At 39.7% G+C, this 18,963-nt stretch overlaps 1 protein-coding gene across 3 annotated transcripts in view; it reads right to left on the bottom strand.

The window, feature by feature from the left end:
• Window positions 1–18,963, bottom strand: part of DMXL1 (Dmx like 1) — a 143,557-nt gene that overhangs the window by 6,181 nt on the left and 118,413 nt on the right. For all 3 annotated transcript variants that reach the window (XM_048850824.2, XM_048850819.2, XM_048850822.2), the window contains 8 exons: window positions 16,056–16,142; window positions 11,294–11,415; window positions 11,017–11,158; window positions 8,770–8,830; window positions 8,214–8,341; window positions 7,005–7,097; window positions 6,467–6,558; window positions 5,303–5,355 (listed from right to left, as the gene is read on the bottom strand). In XM_048850824.2, the coding sequence (XP_048706781.2) occupies window positions 5,303–5,355; window positions 6,467–6,558; window positions 7,005–7,097; window positions 8,214–8,341; window positions 8,770–8,830; window positions 11,017–11,158; window positions 11,294–11,415; window positions 16,056–16,142 (778 nt within the window). The remainder of the gene's footprint in view (window positions 1–5,302; window positions 5,356–6,466; window positions 6,559–7,004; window positions 7,098–8,213; window positions 8,342–8,769; window positions 8,831–11,016; window positions 11,159–11,293; window positions 11,416–16,055; window positions 16,143–18,963) is intronic.

Genomic DNA, 18,963 nt, shown 5'->3' with positions numbered 1-18,963 from the left:
CCCCACCTTAACAAGGAGGCACCTGTGATTAATGACTTATCCAGTGGGAGGAGAATAAAGGGGACACCCCCCAATCCCCTCCTGTGCACACTTGTTCTCTGTTCTCCTGCAAGGCTAGAGAAGTTTGCACGCTGTGGGGAAGCTAATGATTCCTTATCAGAGCACGACAATACTAGTGGTGTAGGAGATGCTTGGGCATTCTTTTTTGTCACTATTATGGTAGATCCCACTCCTGCAGATGGTGCCCATCTCAGAGCACTCTTGCTCTTTGGAGCCAGGAGATTGGTACCTTGCCCCTTCTGAGCTTCTGATCCTCCTGCAGCAGGTCATGGAGTCTCATCCAGCTTTGATGGTGTCAAGGAAGAGGCCACCGTGCTTGGAAGTGCGCTTCTCAGTACCTCTGCCTGTTGTACAAGGGGGGCTGCTGAGCCTGGGGCCTCATTGTGCAAACCATAATGAATCTGAAGGCATACTCATGGCCTTGGCAAGTTCTGCTGCAGAAGAATCAGCAAATGCTGCCCTTCAAGGGGACATGAGTTTGCACAAGGCAATTGAGGCACTTTAAGTGGTTATCATTGGCTGGGAAAGCCTGGGGGCAGGAGACATCTTTCTTGAATCTCAGGCTCTTGGGCACAATAGTCACCTTGTATAGGGGCAATACAGGGAGACTTCCACCCATCCCTAAAACTATCCTAACAAAGAACTATTTAGAAAGTAAAAAAAAGACTGTTTACCATTATTTACAGGTAACATGTTAAGGACCATAGAAAATGCTATGGACATTGAAGGGTTCTCTCTGATCATGAGGAGGTAGAAAGGAACTGGAGAAGGCCTGCACTGCCCCTTATGCCCTTAGTTCAGTGCAAAAGAAGGAGAAGGTCACAGGCACGGACAAATGGACACTGCTAGCAACACTTTTCTAGTCTCAGGCATATGGAGGGCATGTGCACGCACAGCAGAATGCACATCGGGACCATCACTTGAAGTGGAGCTCATGCTAAGTGCCACTTTAGCTGAAGTATAGTTTAAACGGTATAGGATTGGACAGTGTATGAAAATAAAGATGCAGCACATATTTTAAAAAAAATATGGCAAGTGTGATCTTTAGAGTTCCAGTTTGAGAAGTAGCTATGTTAACGGGCACCACTTTACTCAGCACATTTGCTCACTGTTCATATTGGGACAGTATAGTTTTGATGGCCTCTATCTCAACAGAAGGGCTCAATCTCCTCAGGGAGAAGCTGGCTAGCGTAGTTAAGAAACATTAAACTAATAGCAAAAGGAGAGGATAAAAAGAGGGAAGATACAAGCATTCAGCAAAACTGAGTTGAGAACAAAGCTAATCAAGGAAGAAAAGGACATGAAGAGGAATTCCTGAATTGCCTATACACCACTGCTCGCAGCCTGGGTAAGACAAACAAAAGGAATTGGAATTGCTCATTTATGAGCACAAATTTCATCTAATTGCTATTACTGAAACCTGATGGCCGATTTGCACTATTGGAGTGTTAAAGAGAACAGTTATAACCTATTTAAGAGGGACTGAGTGGGCAAAAGGGAAGTGGGAGTGGCACTCTGTCAAAAATGTCATTACCTGTTTAAGTCACTGATAACTCAGAAGAAAATTATCTTGAATGCTAACAGATCAATGTCCTAACAGAAAACATATAAGGTGGGGTATTAGTGTCTGCCACAGACCACCAAATCACACTAGGGAACAAGATGACTGCCTCCTTACACACCTATCTATATAGGAAATAAATGAATTAGATATGGGGAAAAATGCGTGATCACAGAAGACTTCAATCTGAGTGACACATGCTGGAGGTCTCATGCTGCCAGTACTAAAACATCCTTGGAATGTCTAAACATCATAGATGACACCTTCCTACTTCAAAAAATACTACAATCAACACAGGGTGAATTCTTTATTAGATCTTGTCCTAACAGTTTAAGAGAAATTGATCACAGAATTAAAATTAGTGGTAGCTAAGGTACAAGTGATCATGGCATGTGTGATCATATTTATAATGTGCAAACAGAATCAAGTTCAGACCAATAATATATATGCTTGCTGCTTTAATAATCCAGGCCAGTAATATATACATATACACTTGATGCAGAATTTCACAAAGCTGAAACAATTATGAGCCAAACAGCTGGGAGGAAGAATTTAAAACAGAAAAATCTGAACCATAATTGGGATTAATTTAAGAACACCTTACTAGATGTCCCAAAAGCAACAATCCCATAATTAAGGAAAAAGGCTGTGCTGATTAAATAGCCAGTCTGGTACAGAGGGGACGTGAAAGCAGCTATAAAAATACATGTATAACAAATGGTAAAAAGTTGATAGTAATGAATATAAATCAGAAGCTTGGAATTGTAGAAAATTGATAAGGGAAGCAAAGGGATACAAGGAGGAATGTATGCCCCACAGAGTTAGCGCAATCAGGAGGAGTTTTTAAAATATTTTAGAAACAAAAAAAATTGGGACAGTGGTATTGGTCCATTACTAGATGGAAATGGTAGAATTATCAATAATAATGCAGAAAAGGCGGAAGTGTTAAATATTTCTGTTCTGTATTTGGGGACAAAACAGATGATAGAGTCTCATCATATGTTAACAACACTCTTTCCATTCTACTGGTATCTCTGGAGGATGTTAAACAGAAGCTACTTAGAGCTAGACATTTTTAAATCAGCAGGTCCAAATAACTTGCATCCAAGAGTTTTAAAATAGCTTGGTAAGGAGCTTGCTGGACCATTAATATTGTTTATCAATAAGTCTTGGAACATTGGGAAGTTTCAAAAGACTGGAAGAAGGCTAATGTGCCAATTTTTAAAAAGGTCAAATGGGAGGACCCAGCTAAATATAGGTCTGTCACCCTAAAATTGATCCTGGGTAAGATAATGCAGCAGCTGATACGGGACTTGATTAATAAAGAATTAAAGGAGGGTAACATTCTTAATGCATATCAAGATGAGTTTATGGAAAATAGATCCTGTCAAACTAATTCGGTATCTTTTTCTAAAATGAGATTTACCTTTATCAGCAAAAATTGTAAAGTGTTGATGTAATATACTTTGACTTGGTGCCGCACAACATTTAAATTAAAAAATTAGAATGGCATACATGAAATGGATTAAAAACTGACTAACTGATAGGTCTCAAAATGTAATTGTGAGCAGGGAATCATCATCAAATGGGTTTGTTTTGAGTGGGGTTTCAAAGGGATTGGTTCTCGGCTCTATGCTGTTTATCAGCAAAACACATAAAATCATCACTGATGAAGTTTGTAGATGACACAAAAATAGGGGGAATGATAAATAATGAAGAGGACAGGTCACTGATTCAGAGTAATCGGGATCGCTTGGTAAACTGGGTGCAAGCAAACCATATGCATTTTAATACAAAGGTAATACTAAAGGTAAATGTATACATCTAGGAACAAAGAATGTAGTCATACTTATAGGATGGGGGGCTCCAGCCTCGGAAGCAGTGACTGAAAAAGAGTTGGGAGTCATGGTGGATTATCAGCTAAACATGAACTTCCAATATGATGGTGTGACCAAAAGAGGTAATGCAATCCGAGAATGCATAAAGAGAGAATTTTCAAGCAATAGAGAGGTTATTTTACCTCTATATTTGGCACTAGTGTGACCACTGCTGTAATACTGTGTCCAGTTCTAGTGCCCACAATTGAAGAAGGATGTTGATAAATTGGAAAGCTATGAGAATGATAAAAGGAATAAAAAAAACATGCCTTATAGTGATAAGCTAAACAGATTGAGCTCCTTGAGTCTAACAGAAGGTCAAGGAATGACAGAGTCTATAAGTACCTGCATGGGAAACAAATATTTAATAATAGGCTCTTCAATCTAGCAAAGAAAGATGTAACATGATCCAATGGCTGGAAGATGAAGCTAAACAAACTCAGACTGGAAATAAGGCATACATTTTTGACAGCGAGTAATTAACAATTGGAACAATTTACCCAGTGGCTGTGGTGGATTCACCATCACTGACAATTTATAAATCAAGATTGCATAATTTTCTAAAAGATCTGCTCTAGGAATTATTTGGGGAAGTTAAGTTCTATGGCCTGTGCTATCCAGGAGGTTAGAATAGAGGAGCACAATGGTCCCTTCTGGCTTTGGAATCTATGCTGACAAAAACGTTAATGGTTGCTAGATATTAAATAAGCCTGCCCTACTTATTAGGACCCTATCATTAGATGCTAAGATTATGAAAAATGGGTCTCATTCTAGGTTGAGTTTGAAGAGCTGGCAGTGAGACAAGTCCTATTTAAAATCATAGAAATGTAGTGCTGGAAGGGACCTTGAGAGGTCATAAAGTCCAGCCTCCTGTGCTGAGATAGGGCTAAGTAAACCTAGACCATCCCTGATAAGTGTTTGTCCAAACTGTTCTTAAAACCCTGCAATGACTGGGATTCTACAACCTCCCTTAAAAGCCTATTCCAGAGCTTAACTATCCTGATAGTTAGGAAGTTTTTCCTATTATCTAACCTAAATCTCCCTGGCTGCAGATTAAGCCCATTACTACTTTCAGAGGACATGGAGAACAATTAATCGCAGTCCTCTTTATAACAGCCCTTAACATATCTGGAGACTTATCTCCCCTAAGTCTTTTTTCTCAGTGGTTCTCAGACTTTTATACTGGTGACCCTATTCACACAGCAAGCCTCTGAGTGTGACCCTCCTTATAAATTAAAAAACACTTTTTAAAATATTTAACACTATTATAAATGCTGGAGGTGAAGCAGGGTTTGAGATGGAGGCTGACAGCTCACAACCCCCCATATAATAAGCTCGTGACCCCCTGAGGTGACTATAAGTACGGAGTTGCCGAATCCATCTTGAAGAAAAAAACACAAGAAAGGGAATTGTGTACTGATACCTTCTACTGTTAAGTCACTAAGAGAGCTTGCCACAGAGAGGGGCAAATCCTTAGGTGCTGTAAACTGACATCGCTCTTATGACTGAAATGGAGCTATGATAATTTATACCAGCTGAGGACCTGCCCAGTATATTTTTATTTTTTAATGCACCATTCACAATAATTTACTTAGACACTATGGAGAAAGACACTATCATGAAAGACTGTTTATAAACATATTTTGCAACTAATGAAGATAGCCACAACGATTTATCCGTATGGACCATCAAAATTAAGTAAAAACAGTAATGATTTAAAAATCTTACAAGAAAACTCCAGAATTATTTATAATTTAAAAGTATTCCCTTGAAGTACAACATTTGTTACTGTGTTTTTACTTACCATGCACTAAACTATTTGCAGGTGCAACTAAGGTATCCCACAAACATATATTTCTGTAAAAGAAAAAGAAAAATATATGCTGAACTTAATTTAACTGACTTTACTACTAACACAGGTTGAAGAGAAAAGGGACTTACTTCATATATTTGAAATAGTGCGGCCAATATCTGAACATTTCACACAACACTGTTTTATTCTCCAATATATTAGTAGAATTAAAATGAAAGTTCAGATTGACAAACCCAAAATTACTCGCTCATTCAACATTACTTAAATTTGTTTACTGTGTTCTATTATAAAGAACTCCACTACCATCCTTCTAAAGCCTTATTCTAGTCCTAAAAAAATGTGACTAACCACCAACTGGAGATTTTTATTAAATTATAGCAGTGGTTCTCAACTTATTTATCATTGTGGGCCGCATATGTGGCCCACAATGTCTTACCTGGGCTGCAGGGGCCAGGTGGCAGGGCAGCAGCAGCAGCAGCAGCCCTGACCCCAGATCTGCGCAAGGCCAGCTGGCTGCCTGCCCCTGACCCCACAGGGCCAGCTGGCAGCCTCAACCTCAGACCCCAGCCATGCAGGGCTGGCCGGCAACCCTAACCCCGCCCGCCATGCTGCACCAGGCAGCCAGGAATCTGGACCATCCCCCCCCCCCCCCCCCCCCAAAAAAAAAAAAACACCTGGCTGCAGCTGTGTTCTATTTGGGCCACATGCAGCCCTTGGGCCGTTGACTGAGAACTGCTGAATTACAGATATACATATAACATGAGCACATGAATATTGTATAGTTAACTCACTCATCTTTGTTCTTGCACAGGATTCACATTAATTTAATTTCTCTTGTGGTTGGACTCACCTACATGCTGGGTTTGTTTTCTCTGTCATGTTTAAAAAAATGTTTTAAAAAGTTTTAGGGTCAAGTTTTGAGCTAGTCGAAGCATGGACAATCTCTCAAATCTATAAAAATGGCAGCACTTACGAAAACATTTATAAAGAAGGATGAAAGGGCTTCTGTTCTATTTGATGCGACCATATCACAAGTTGGTAGGTGACCATCTTAACTGCCCAACTCCCAAACTACACAGTAGCAAGAAACATTAAAAAACAGTATTGTTTCATTAATACTTAGCCTCCAACTATGATCTTGAATCAAGTTTTTACCTGTTATCAGTAGCCTGTCCAGCTGTGGCTATCAAAGAGGAGGAACTGATGAAAACAAAATCATTGGCTGTTTTGTTATGACACTGCCACGTCTGGAAAATAACAGTACACAGTTAGGAAGTAATCATGAAACAAAGCTAGCTTTTATACTAGCACGAAAGCTTATTTAAAAGATAAAAAAATACATTAAAGGTTGTTCTTCAATCAACTGAAGTGAAGAAATTCAGAGTTCAGACTGTAATACTATACTTAGTCTACCAATGGTCTTACATTCTTGACAAAAGTGTGACACCTCCCATGGTATCTGCTTTGCAATCAAAGATAACCAAATCATTTTAGATCTGATTTTGCATTCTCTCTCTTCAGATTAAGAAATATGGTTATGAATTGAGAACCTGTCTGCTAAATTTCAACCAAACAGAAACAAGACAAGTTTAGCTGAAAAAAATCCTAGTGGATTCTTAACTTTTCTGGTGCTGCCAGGAGACCACCTAGTACAAAGCAAATTTATGCACAGCAAGTTTACATTTTAGCTTACCAGATATGGTTTGGGTGTGCTTCCAGTAAGTGGGCAACACTTCCAGTTTGTCTGATACAAACATATATATCCATCAGCATCAACAATCCCGAACTGAAGAGAAAATTTATATGTATATTTTTAATACACAATATAATACACGTGTATGTATACTTTGCTAGGCGTATTTAAGATAGAGAAATTATATTGCTACCCCTTCAGTCCAGCAGATATTAAATAGCAACTTTATCTTCCCAGAAACACTTGCATTGTGTGCCTAGTCTAACTCTGGAAAGCAACTGCACCAGAACCAAACCCTGACGCAGCACGCCAACTAACGTGGATTACAGCATTTTCAATGCACATGATATTTCTACTATGTGTGTCTATGGAAAAGAAGCAGCAGCAACTAAAGCAGAAAAAGGATATTTTTGAATTGATGACTTCTGTTAATAGACATAAGGGCTTGTCTACACTGCCCTGCAGTTTGGAGTATGGGGCTGTGAATAGCATCTGGACTCTGCAGGTGCAAAGTGAAAGGTTCCTACTTTGAATTAACATAATCCTCTTTGAAAAGAATATGTTAATACAAACCAGGTATCTTAGTTTGAGCCTGCAGCATCCAAATGGGAGAGTTACAGTGCAGCATTTCGGTGCACACAGCTATTCACACCTCAGTAGCCTGAAAATGTGGGGCAGTGTAGGCTTAACTGTCTCTTAGAAGTTTTCTTTCACTATTCTTTGACTTAAGAAGTCTTACTGAAGCACAGTCCTCAGAACAGTTCTGGATAAATGGTGCTTATACTACAGCTTTTTAAAACAAATGATCAGATATATTCAATTCCTATGTACCTGTATCCTGATATACCTTGGCATGTAAAATTTATGTTTTAGCTTTACAAATTTAATTTTTAAAACCGACACGGTTCTCACCAAAACGTGTTCTAATTCTGCAATTACAAAGGGGGTTCCAGGGTATTTATTCTGGCTCATACTTCAAGCTGATATGCTGTCTGCCTCCCCCACCTCCTTTAAAAAAGTGTTTGAAAAGTAAATAGCAGAAAAGCAAGGCGTTTGAGAGTCATGCTGTCCAAGGAGTCCAGTATTTTAATGCATTATATTTGAATATAGTGTTATTTATTGACACAGTGAACCACCAAAGAATAGCTGTTTATACTGTTTTGCAAAAAGTCAGCCACGAAGTGGGTAGAGAGGATTTCTGTATAATACCTTATTTCCTTGGTGATTGAATCTCATTCGTGTTATCCTTGAGTTGCCACCAGAGCGGAAACATGTAATTTGTTGTGAATGGCCCCATTCAAACATTCTCACACTACCATCTTGAGCACCCGTCAAGTCTGTAATAGAATAATATATTTTAATAACTTTTTGTTCTACTATTTGAATAGAAAATCCAAGCTTCATCTAAGGGGAAAAAAGAATCTGATAAAGTTTCCTGTGGTCTTTTAGCAGTACCATAGTAATGCCTAGAGGTCACTAAGGCCCCAGTCTGTCTGCTCTTTTTTTGTTTTAGTGCATATTGTAGGTGAAACAGGAATAAATTCCCAATTTGGTCTAAGAAAAATAGCTTCCGAAAGCCCATCCTTCCCCAACTTTTTAAAAAGAGTGATGGTTTCATTATATAGCAGGTGCACACAGCATATATGTTTTCTAAAATCTTTAATATACTTTTGCTGTTATTATAAATTAGTAATACATATTGTGAAACAAGGATAGTTATGTAAGTATTGTAAAACAACAACGTCTGTTAATGCAATGAACTTACAATAAGGTAGAGTTGGATGGGAAGCCATTCTTCTGACATTATTAATAGCCTTCTTGATCAGCTGTTCAATATAAAAGATAATCAAAGATAGTTAAACTACACAATTAACTAAAAACCTATTGGATTAAATTAGTTAGGGGAAAAGACTGGTTTCCCTTTTTAAATTCCCACTGAAAACAAAGGCAATACCACTTTTAAAAATGTGCGTGAAAGTGAATGGAAACTTAAGTTTTTCCCAAGACTAATGCACATTTTAATTAACAGAATTTTTATAAACCCAGGTATATGTAAGCTTCTTGCTTCTTAGATTTAAAGATCTAAATATAAACCTTCCTTTGACTGCAACCTTACACCTCTTTTCTTGCCAATTCCTTTCTGATCCCATTATATTTATTGGAATATTCTTGAATAACGTAAGGTAAGCAAGAGGCAGAAGCATGTAAAAAAAGGAGGTAAACAAAGAAAAAAATACTAAGAGGGAATATATTTGCTTTTGTTTCTACTTAGTTGTTTTATAATGATTGGTTGAAAAAGAATTGGATAGTGTAATTTGTGGCCCTCCACTGGAGAACAAGCAATTTAGTTAGCTCCCGATTAAAAAAAAAGGGAGATTTTCAAAAAGGCACCTGATGGATTTAGAAGCATAAACCCATTGATTTGTGCTCCTAAATAAACTACCATGCCATTTCAGTCCTTTGCCTCTGTGCCAAGTGATGTGCTGATGGGAGATCTTGCGGACTCCTGAAAATCCCTTGCTATACATTCTGCCATGAATGTGAAGGAAATGTTCACATTATTTCCCTGCCTCTGATGGAGTACACACCTCTCTGCTATCTTTTCTGGGGTTCATAAAATACTTCTGGAAGAGCACATTTTTAGCATTTGGTATGAACCAAATATCAAATTGCCAGGGTTTTTTTATTTAAAAAAAGGTGTCCTGAAAAAGGATACTCAGGATTGCCTCTCAACACACAAACTCCTGGTGCACAGGGATTGTCTCATATGGTGGAGATGAATGTTTGTTGGCGCTCAGCATTAAATTATTAGTAAGACATAATTGCTACCCGGTGTGATTGTGGATATCTGAATGTTTTAACTGGGTGCACTGGCATCGATGTATTTCAGAAAAGCCAAACAGCCAAATGGAAGTCCACATTTGATTGTTACTACCTATAGGACAGATGTCAACCAGTGAGCTTGGAGGTGAAAGACTACATGTCTTATTCTTGTAAGCCTGAAAGAGGTTATTAAACTAAACTTTCTGTAAAGACTGCATAACGTTGCAGCACTTACTAAAATGTAGATAACGATGACTTTATTGATACAGAATTAGGCTGCATGGCAATTTACAAGATAAAACATTGCCAGTTTATACCAGTTTGGTATATAGTTGTAAATACATGTGTTATCTGGTAATTTTTCAGTTGGCTTATGCTTTTTCCCCATAAATCCTAGAATCTCTATGCCCCCCACCCCCAGTTTAATCCATGCACCCAACCCTCACAGTCTGCCATCCTGCAAAATGAGATGGGCTAGACAGAACTATTTTTAGACCTTAGTGATACCACTCCTACACAGACTGAAGCGATCGCTGTAGAATCACACACACACACACCCCATATAATAAGGCACTTTAAAGTACCGTATAAATTAGTAAACTATCTTGCCTGTTTCAAACTAAGGTCAGCCTGGAATAAAGAGGGCATAAATCAAAACCCCAAGATCTACTCTGAACTCCAGATCCAGACACTAACAGGCTACCTCAAAACCTTGGATCAAAACACTCCTGAAAGTAGGTGTTAAAAATCTTGATCCATATCCAAACTTATCCACATTTTAGAATGTTCAGGTTCAGTGTTGAGACACCACTCAGAGACATTTAAGCTGACATTATTTGAACCTGGATGTAGAGTTTTTGTTCAGGTCTCCCATTTCACTCTGAATATATGCTTCTTTCATCATTTGCATAGTCAAGCCATTTAATTACATGTGAACTAATACACTTTTTTGCCTAGTTAGTACATCTGAAATCAGTATAGTACATTAACCATCAGCATTCTGAGGAAGTGGATGAGGGAGATGCAGAAGTATGCCCCGTTTTCAGGAATGGGAAATTCCAGCTTCTGCCATTATTACGTAAGAAATGCACTTCACTCGCTGTGCAAGCGTAATTCAGTAACTACGAAAGGCACACAAACCTTAAAGCATTAGAGATATTAAAATGTTATTCTCTGACAAGTGACTTACCACAGATGCACCTCTCCCAGTCTGTGTACTACCAAGCCAAGGCATGTTGATAGGAGTGCCAGGATTGCTGTGTGTATAAGGTGTAGTTCCCTGAACATTTGCCAGGTCATCATGAGCATGTATAACCAAGAAGTCATCAGACCTATAAATGCAACATTAGTAACCAGAGGGATGATAAGACAGATTTTTGAAATAAAGCATTGAATTGCTATGGATTAGTTAGTTGAACTATAACCAAATTGCAAGAGGTACTCAAATAAAAATGAACTAAATATACCCTCTAGCCTCCACTTCTGCGTCATCATCAACCCAGGTGTAGATTTGTGTAGCTAGAATCCCAGAAACATCTAGTTCTTGAATGTCATGGCTGGAAGCTATTGCAATGCAGTTCCTGTTTGCCTGAAAAACAGTTACAAAAGAAAGAATTTAAAAACAACAGTTTCCCAGAATGGACCTTTAATTTTACTGTTGTCCTTTTGCTGGTACAATCATTTGAAAACAAGCATCTAGCTAGTCGATTTGCAGGTGCACACCTTTGTGCGTGCATATTGTACAGGTGTCTACATTCTATTGGGTCTACAACTGTGTAGGAAAAGTTGCAGTGATGGAGCTGAAATCTCTTTGAAAATTTGTCCCCTTATGCTTGCCAGGCAAAGGTACACATTCATGTGACTGGTTTCAGAGTAACAGCCGTGTTAGTCTGTCTTCGCAAAAAGAAAAGGAGTACTTGTGGCACCTTAGAGACTAACCAATTTATTTGAGCATGAGCTTTCGTGAGCTACAGCTCACTTCATCGGATGCATACCGTGGAAACTGCAGAAGACATTATATACACACAGAGACCATGAAACAATACCTCCTCCCACCCCACTGATGGGCTATTACCAGCAGGAGAGTGAGTTTGTGTGTGGGGGGGCGGAGGGTGAGAAAACCTGGATTTGTGCTGGAAATGGCCCAACTTGATGATCACTTTAGATAAGCTATTACCAGCAGGACAGTGGGGTGGGAGGAGGTATTGTTTCATGGTCTCTGTGTGTATATAATGTCTTCTGCAGTTTCCATGGTATGCATCCGATGAAGTGAGCTGTAGTTCAGGAAAGCTCATGCTCAAATAAATTGGTTAGTCTCTAAGGTGCCACAAGTACTCCTTCTCTATTCATGTGACTGTATTTATAAGCCCCTTCCTCCTAGGAAGCTTGAGTTCCTTCTTACCGGTCTCCTTGGGGGAAGGCTAAATAGGTTACTGTTTAAGTTCTTATACAACAACATTTCTATCTGAGTGCCTTGCAGATGTATCTGAGTGAACACAAAAGCGCTCTCACATTCTCTCTTTCACCCCCTTCTCACTATACAGTAGAGCACTGTTCTTCAATTGACAGCCTGTGGCCCAGATCCAGCCCATGAGGACCGTCCATTTCACCCATCACCGAACATTAGCTGTCCCTTCATGTCTCTTGGGAAGCAGCAGCCAGAGCTGCTCAGGAAGCAGCAGAGGTCTCCCCCTCTCCCCTCAGAAACAGAGGAGGCTGCAGCCTTTTCTTACTGGGAAAGCGGGAGGAGCAAAGAGAGCCCTACAGCTCAGAGCAACTCCATTTTCCTTCCCCCCACCTCTCCTGTGAGCAGAGATGGCTTGTCCGCTCCTCCCCCTTCCCTCCCTGTAAAACCCAACCTGGGGAGGAGAGTGAAGAACTCCTGCAATTGGCACCCCACCTTGAAGGGAGAGAGGGACCCCACTGCAGTCCTCCTGGCCTGGTAAAGGAGAGGTGAAGAACCTCAGTAGAAGCAGAAGTGAGGCTGTAGAAGCCAGAGTTTATCCAGGGTTGGGCGCTTGGTGGGTTGGGCAGATGGGGACTGGGGGCTGAATTGATGGAAGCTGAGACGATGCACTTCAGTTTCTTTTCTCGCTGTTTACTGTCATGCCATGTATTTAATTTAGAAACTTTTCATTTACGTTTAAACATATTGGAACTAGACTGTTAATACATTTCCACTTGCAGAGGTACACTTTTAATCAGGCACTTAATCAGAAGCTTATGCAACATAAAAGCACATCAATTATTGATTGCTTCATTAGTTTACACACATCATGCAGTCAAGTTTTTTTTTGGGGGGGGGGCAAGGGAGAAGAAAAGATGGTGAAAGCAAGTGTCAAAATGTCAGGCAATAAGAAAGGAAAATTAGATGTTCATTTATTTCTTATGAGTTTAACTTCTAATATTAATTTAAAAGTTTTAACAGAATATTAATAGCATGCTGTTTTTCTAGCATTACAGTGTATTAGTATAGTTATTTGCAAGACTTCATTGAGTATGGTCTACTGGCATGCTTAAGCTTTTATTTTGTAATTAATAAATACAGTCTAGCACACCACTCTTGAAAGGTTGTGATCCTTGGTCAGTGGCAGGTTCACTGGAGAGCAAACACCCTGAGAGCCCTTTGGCCTGCCAAAATTTGGACATTGTGTTCTTTAACCCCCCCAGAAAATGTAGTTGAATACCGCTGCAGAAGAGAGTTAGGTGGTTAGACCAAAAGAAGACCATCCTTCCCCCATCTTTTCCCCATTATAACTCCTCCCTTCCTCTTGCCTGATGGGGGATGTTGCTGCTGAGGGTGAGTGGAAAAGTAAAGCACCCATCTCTTCCTCTCTCCAACTGCTGCTCCTCTGTGCTAGTGACTAGGAGCAGCAAAGAGGGCAGTTTAGAAAGTGATTCCTCTGGGCGAACGAGGAGCAACAGGAGCAACTACATGACTCTTGGGCTGAATTTGTTGGGGTGGGCTGTTTACTGAGCCTAGAAGCCTGCCAGGCACAGCTGACAGCTTCCTAACAAGGCTCTAGCCTGCTATCCTTTGATCATTAATCCCTTTTTGATTCCTTTGTTGGGAGGCAGGATTAGTTTAGGGAGAACAGAGGTTTAAAAAGCCAACTTATAAACGACCAGAGGAGGTAGCAAACAGGAGCAGCAAACTAGGAAATTTTGTGGGGAAACTTGGAGAGGGAGCATGAGAGCCAGCTACACCTAACAAACGTTCTCTAAGCTTTGGTCAACAACACCCCTGTCAAAACACACACACAAATTAGAGGAATGGGCCAAAAGAAATATGATGGGGTTCAACAAGGACAAGTGCAGAGTCCTGCACTTAGGAAGGAAGAATCCCATGCACTGCTACAGACTAGGGACCAAGTGGCTAGGCAGCAATTCTGCAGAAAAGGACCTAGGGGTTACGGTGGACGAGAAGCTGCATATGAGTCAGCAATGTGCCCTTGTTGCCAAGAAGGCTAACTGCATTTTGGGCTGTATAAGTAGGAGCATTGCCAGCAGATTGAGGGACTGATCATTCCCCTCTATTTGGCATTGGTGAGGCCTCATCTGGAGTATTGTGTCCAGTTTTGGGCCTCTCACTCCAATTTTTCCACATCCTTCTTGTAAAGAGTCCAGAGGAGGGCAACAAAAATTATTAGGGGGGCTGGAGCACAACTTATGAGGAGAGCTGAGGGAACTGGGATTGTTTAGTCTACAGAAGAGACGAATGAGGGGGGATTTGATAGCTGCTTTCAACTACCTGAAAGGGGGTTCCAAATAGGATGGATCTAGACTGTTCTCAGTGATAGCAGATGACAGAACGAGGAGTAATGGTCTCAAGTTGCAGTGGGGGCGGTTTAGGTTGGATATTAGGAAAAACTTTTTCACTAGGAGGGTGGTGAAGCACTGGAATGGGTTACCTAGGGAGGTGGTGGAATCTCCTTCCTTAGAGGTTTTTAAGGTCAGGCTTGACAAAGCACTGGCTGGGATGATTTAGTTGGGGATTAAGTCCTGCTCTGAGCAGGGGGTTACCTAGATGACCTCCTGAGGTCCCTTCCAACCCTGATATTCTATGATTCTATGATCATTGGAAGAGTAGAAATAATGCAGGCAGAAGTCCAGCAGCAGAGTGTGGGCTATCCAGTTTATTGCACTGAATGAAGTGTGTAAGATTATCTGTCTTGTGGCCTGGTGGCATATCTGTGCATTCGATGCAAGCAACTCATGGCCCTCAGAGACCAAGTATGGGCTCCTGAGATTAGAGTGGCTGAACTGAAGGAGCTAAGGGAGAGTGTTACACAGATGCGATTTTCAGAGACATGGTAGAGCAGTCCCATCCCTAAGGAAAGGGATAGATAATAAAACAGAAAATATCATAATGCCACTATATAAATGCATAGTAGGCCCACACCTTGAATACTGTATGCAGTTCTGGTTGCCCCGTCTCAAAAAAGATACATTAGTATTGGAAAAAGTACAGAGAAGGGCAACAAAAATGATTAAGGGTATGGAACAGCTTCCATATGAAGAGAAGTTAGAAAGACAGACTGTTTGGCTTGGAAAAGAGATGACTGAGGGGTGAGTCTACAACATCGTGAATAGTGTGGAGAAAGGGAATAAAAGTGTTATTTACACCTTCACACAACACATGAACCAAGGGTCACTCAACGAAATTAACAGGCAGCAAGTTTAAAACAACCAAAAAGTAAGTACTTCTTCACAGAGTCACCTGTGGAACTCATTGCCAGAGGATGTTGGGGAAGCCAAACAAGTGGCCAATCCCAGGTGCTTCATAGGGAATGAACAGAACAGGTGATCATGAAGTGATCCATCCCCTGTTGCCCATTCCCAGATTCTGGCAAACAGAGGCTAGCGACACCAAATTGCCCTGTTCTGTTAATTCCCTCTGAAGCATCTGGCACCAGCTATGGTCGGAAGGCAGGATACTGAGCTAGCTGGACCATTAATCCGACCCAGTATGGCCGTTCTTATGTTCTGTTCAGTAAGACATGAAGAACAGGAGTGGGAGCACTGAGTGCAGCAAGGAAGCTGCAAGTTTAACCTCTAGTGACAGGGGAGGAGGACAGAGGAAGGAACATTGGGACAGTTCAAGCCATATTCAGACTGCTGGCAAGTGTGATATATTCTTACACAGTAAGAGTACTATCTATAAGAATAGTCTGAAGCATAATGTCCAGTCTATTTTAACACGCAAAATTAGCTTTTCTTTATACTCACTTTATTGACTGCAAAAGCAGTAATGATGTCAGATTCCTTATGAATAATTCTGGCTTTACCTCCTGGATATCCCAGATTTGCTTCTATCTGTATTTAGGAAATAAAATCCATATTTCTGTAAGTACAAGCCTTTGTTCAACTTTTAATTCATATTGCAAACATAAAGGCGAAATACTAGACCATATCTGATTATTACATAAATGTCTCAATGGCAAACATAATGTGGTATATGCTAAGTAGGATCCTTAATTGAGTCTACTCGGAAAACTAAAATGTTAGAAGTATTAACATGTTTGGCTTCTTTTTTATTCTATCAAGCTTGCCATATTGGGGGATTCTACAAGTTCTCATCTCAATCACACTTTTGTACCCCATTATCCTCCTTGAAATGCTAGAGAGGGATGTGGACTGCACACGTATATAAGGATGTTGATGAGAAAAAACATCAGGCACTTTATTATGTTTACACTTGATTTTTTACGAAGGAAGGATCACAAGAGATCCATAAGGGACTTGTGAATATTTGCTGCAACTTACTTCTTTGTATGTCAGCACTGAAGTAGATGAGATCAGCCAAGGGACGTGCAGATAAATAATTTGAAATTCTTGTCTTATTTTGCCCACCTGCCATCCATTCAATGATACAAATCTGCTGGGCCGTCCTGCACTTTTTCACATTTCAAAAATACACAAATTGAAGCAGCTGATAGAAAAGATTTAGCTTTGGAATGAGGATTTTTCTATCTAAGGTAGCGTTTGACTCTTTTGACTGATCTGCATTCAATTCTAAAGCAGAAATCACTTTACAAAGTATTTTAGCTATTTGTCAGGGCAGTACAAGATTCCAAAGAGGAACCTGCGACTGCACTGATAAAACTGAGAAATTCCCAGGGGAACAAAACCATTACCACTATAATGAGATCATGAAGTGCTACAAAACATCAATGAGGACACAGAAATTAGGACATGTATTGCAAACTTGAATTTGGTAAGTGCTCCAAAATATAACAAGTGCAAGGTTCCAGAACTGCTGTTTTCTGGCTTCTCTATCTCAGTTTACTGAATCTGAAGTCTTCGCCAGTCTTAAAGGCCCAGAGGCCTCATTCAGCACTGGGACTCCATTGTACTAGTCCCTGTTTAAACAAATGCAGAGATGTGGTCCCTAGTACCATGTGGAATCCAGCTCCTTGGAACAGTGTATGTAGAAGCTTCCCTGCTCCTTTACTCTCATAAATCCTAAACTTTCAAGAGTATTTTATTGTTTTAATTAGCTGTTTTTTTCCAGAGTCTGCTTTTCTTTGCTTCTCCTCTACTTCCACTGTTATTGTAAGTGTGACACAGTTAACCAGATACTAAGTTTAGGATTTTCATATACGCTGCAGTAAAAACAGTCTGCATTTTCCTTTCCTACTGTTTACTAAGAAGATACTTGCATTGCTTATGTTACACCTGTAGTTATATTTTAAATATTTGGTACAGTATATGTTTGGAAGACATAAGATGCCACCTTGAGTTTGGTCATTTTGCAGAGGTCACCTTTTAAATAAAGCTAAAACAGCCTTGAAGGTATGAAAAAAAAATCTGTTATTCAATTCTTACTGAAATACACAAAACAGAGTTATCTTAATTAGAAAAAATCCACATGAAAGGTTTATTCTTGATGTGCTCCCAATCATGAATTTAAAAGCATGATGAAAGGGCTGGTTCAGTGACCTAGTGGTAATACACTGCACTACTACAGTGCAGTGGAGATTAGAATCTAAAACCCATTTGATGATCCATGTAGAAGTTAGCTAATATTCTGTCAGAAAGTGTACTTCATGCTGTTACCAGGGTGCATTCCACTGGCTCAGTGGGTGATAAATAGCACACTTTCCATAGATCCATATATTTTTAAGATGAGATGGAACCATTATGATAATCTAATGTGACCTTCTGCGCAACACAGGCCACAGATCTTTCTGAATGAAGCCCAAAATTTCTGGTTGAGTGACAATATAGCTTTTAAATACAGTCACCCAATTTTAATTTAAGGAACATGCTGCCATAGCAGGAACCCAACGGTACAAAAGAGGCAGAGATCCCACCAAAAGGCCTATAATCCTGGTAAGGAAGGAGTGATCCTAGGGAGCATGCAATGCTGCTTTCAGGGTTGAAACAATGCACTTCAATGTCTTGAAGTGACCAGGTCTTCTACCTCGATTCCTGAATCTTAGGCATGATATGTTATGGTAAGCAAATTATAGAAGAATTGTGAGAGGTTGAGTAGCTTTTAGTGAAATGCAGCTCACCTGTGAAAATATATAAAAATGTCTAAAACAGGCGTTTTTAATGGCTGGAAACAAAATAAAGTTTTATTGCTAATAAACTGGAATTAAGCACGAGTTGAAAGGAATTCTTATCTGTATCAACAATCAAAAAATTCATAATCGACAATCCTCAAATCCACATTGTGAAGTATTGTAGTTATTAAGTGCAAAAATTGTGCTAAGTTACTATCTCATGAGGGACTGAGGCACAAAATAGCATATTCTGCTTTTATGGGACAATATACTAATGCAATACTTACCTTTCTCACATGGCTGTTCAATCAACCGTTTTTAAAGTGCTTACAAACAACTTTAAGTGTCATGTATGTGCAAAATATTTTCACAGAATTAGTAGTTAGCAAATTATTAATCCATATACTAATTCTGTTATGCATTCTAACTCAAGTTTCAATGCAGCTGTAAGGACACGGAGAATTTATTTTAGAATCAGTCTTGATTTGCAGAACTACATCCTATACAATATTACTGATGTAACTGCCAGACTTCTTGCGAAGTTAAGCTCACCACACTGCACACAGTTGTAAACAGGTTAACAAAGATGAATATCAGTTTAATGATTGTAGACAGTAGGTGTTTCC

Source organism: Caretta caretta, chromosome 5 (genome assembly GCF_965140235.1).
Source record: "Caretta caretta isolate rCarCar2 chromosome 5, rCarCar1.hap1, whole genome shotgun sequence".
NCBI classification, from domain to species: domain Eukaryota; kingdom Metazoa; phylum Chordata; order Testudines; family Cheloniidae; genus Caretta; species Caretta caretta.
This window is presented reverse-complemented; position numbering and strand designations above follow the sequence as displayed.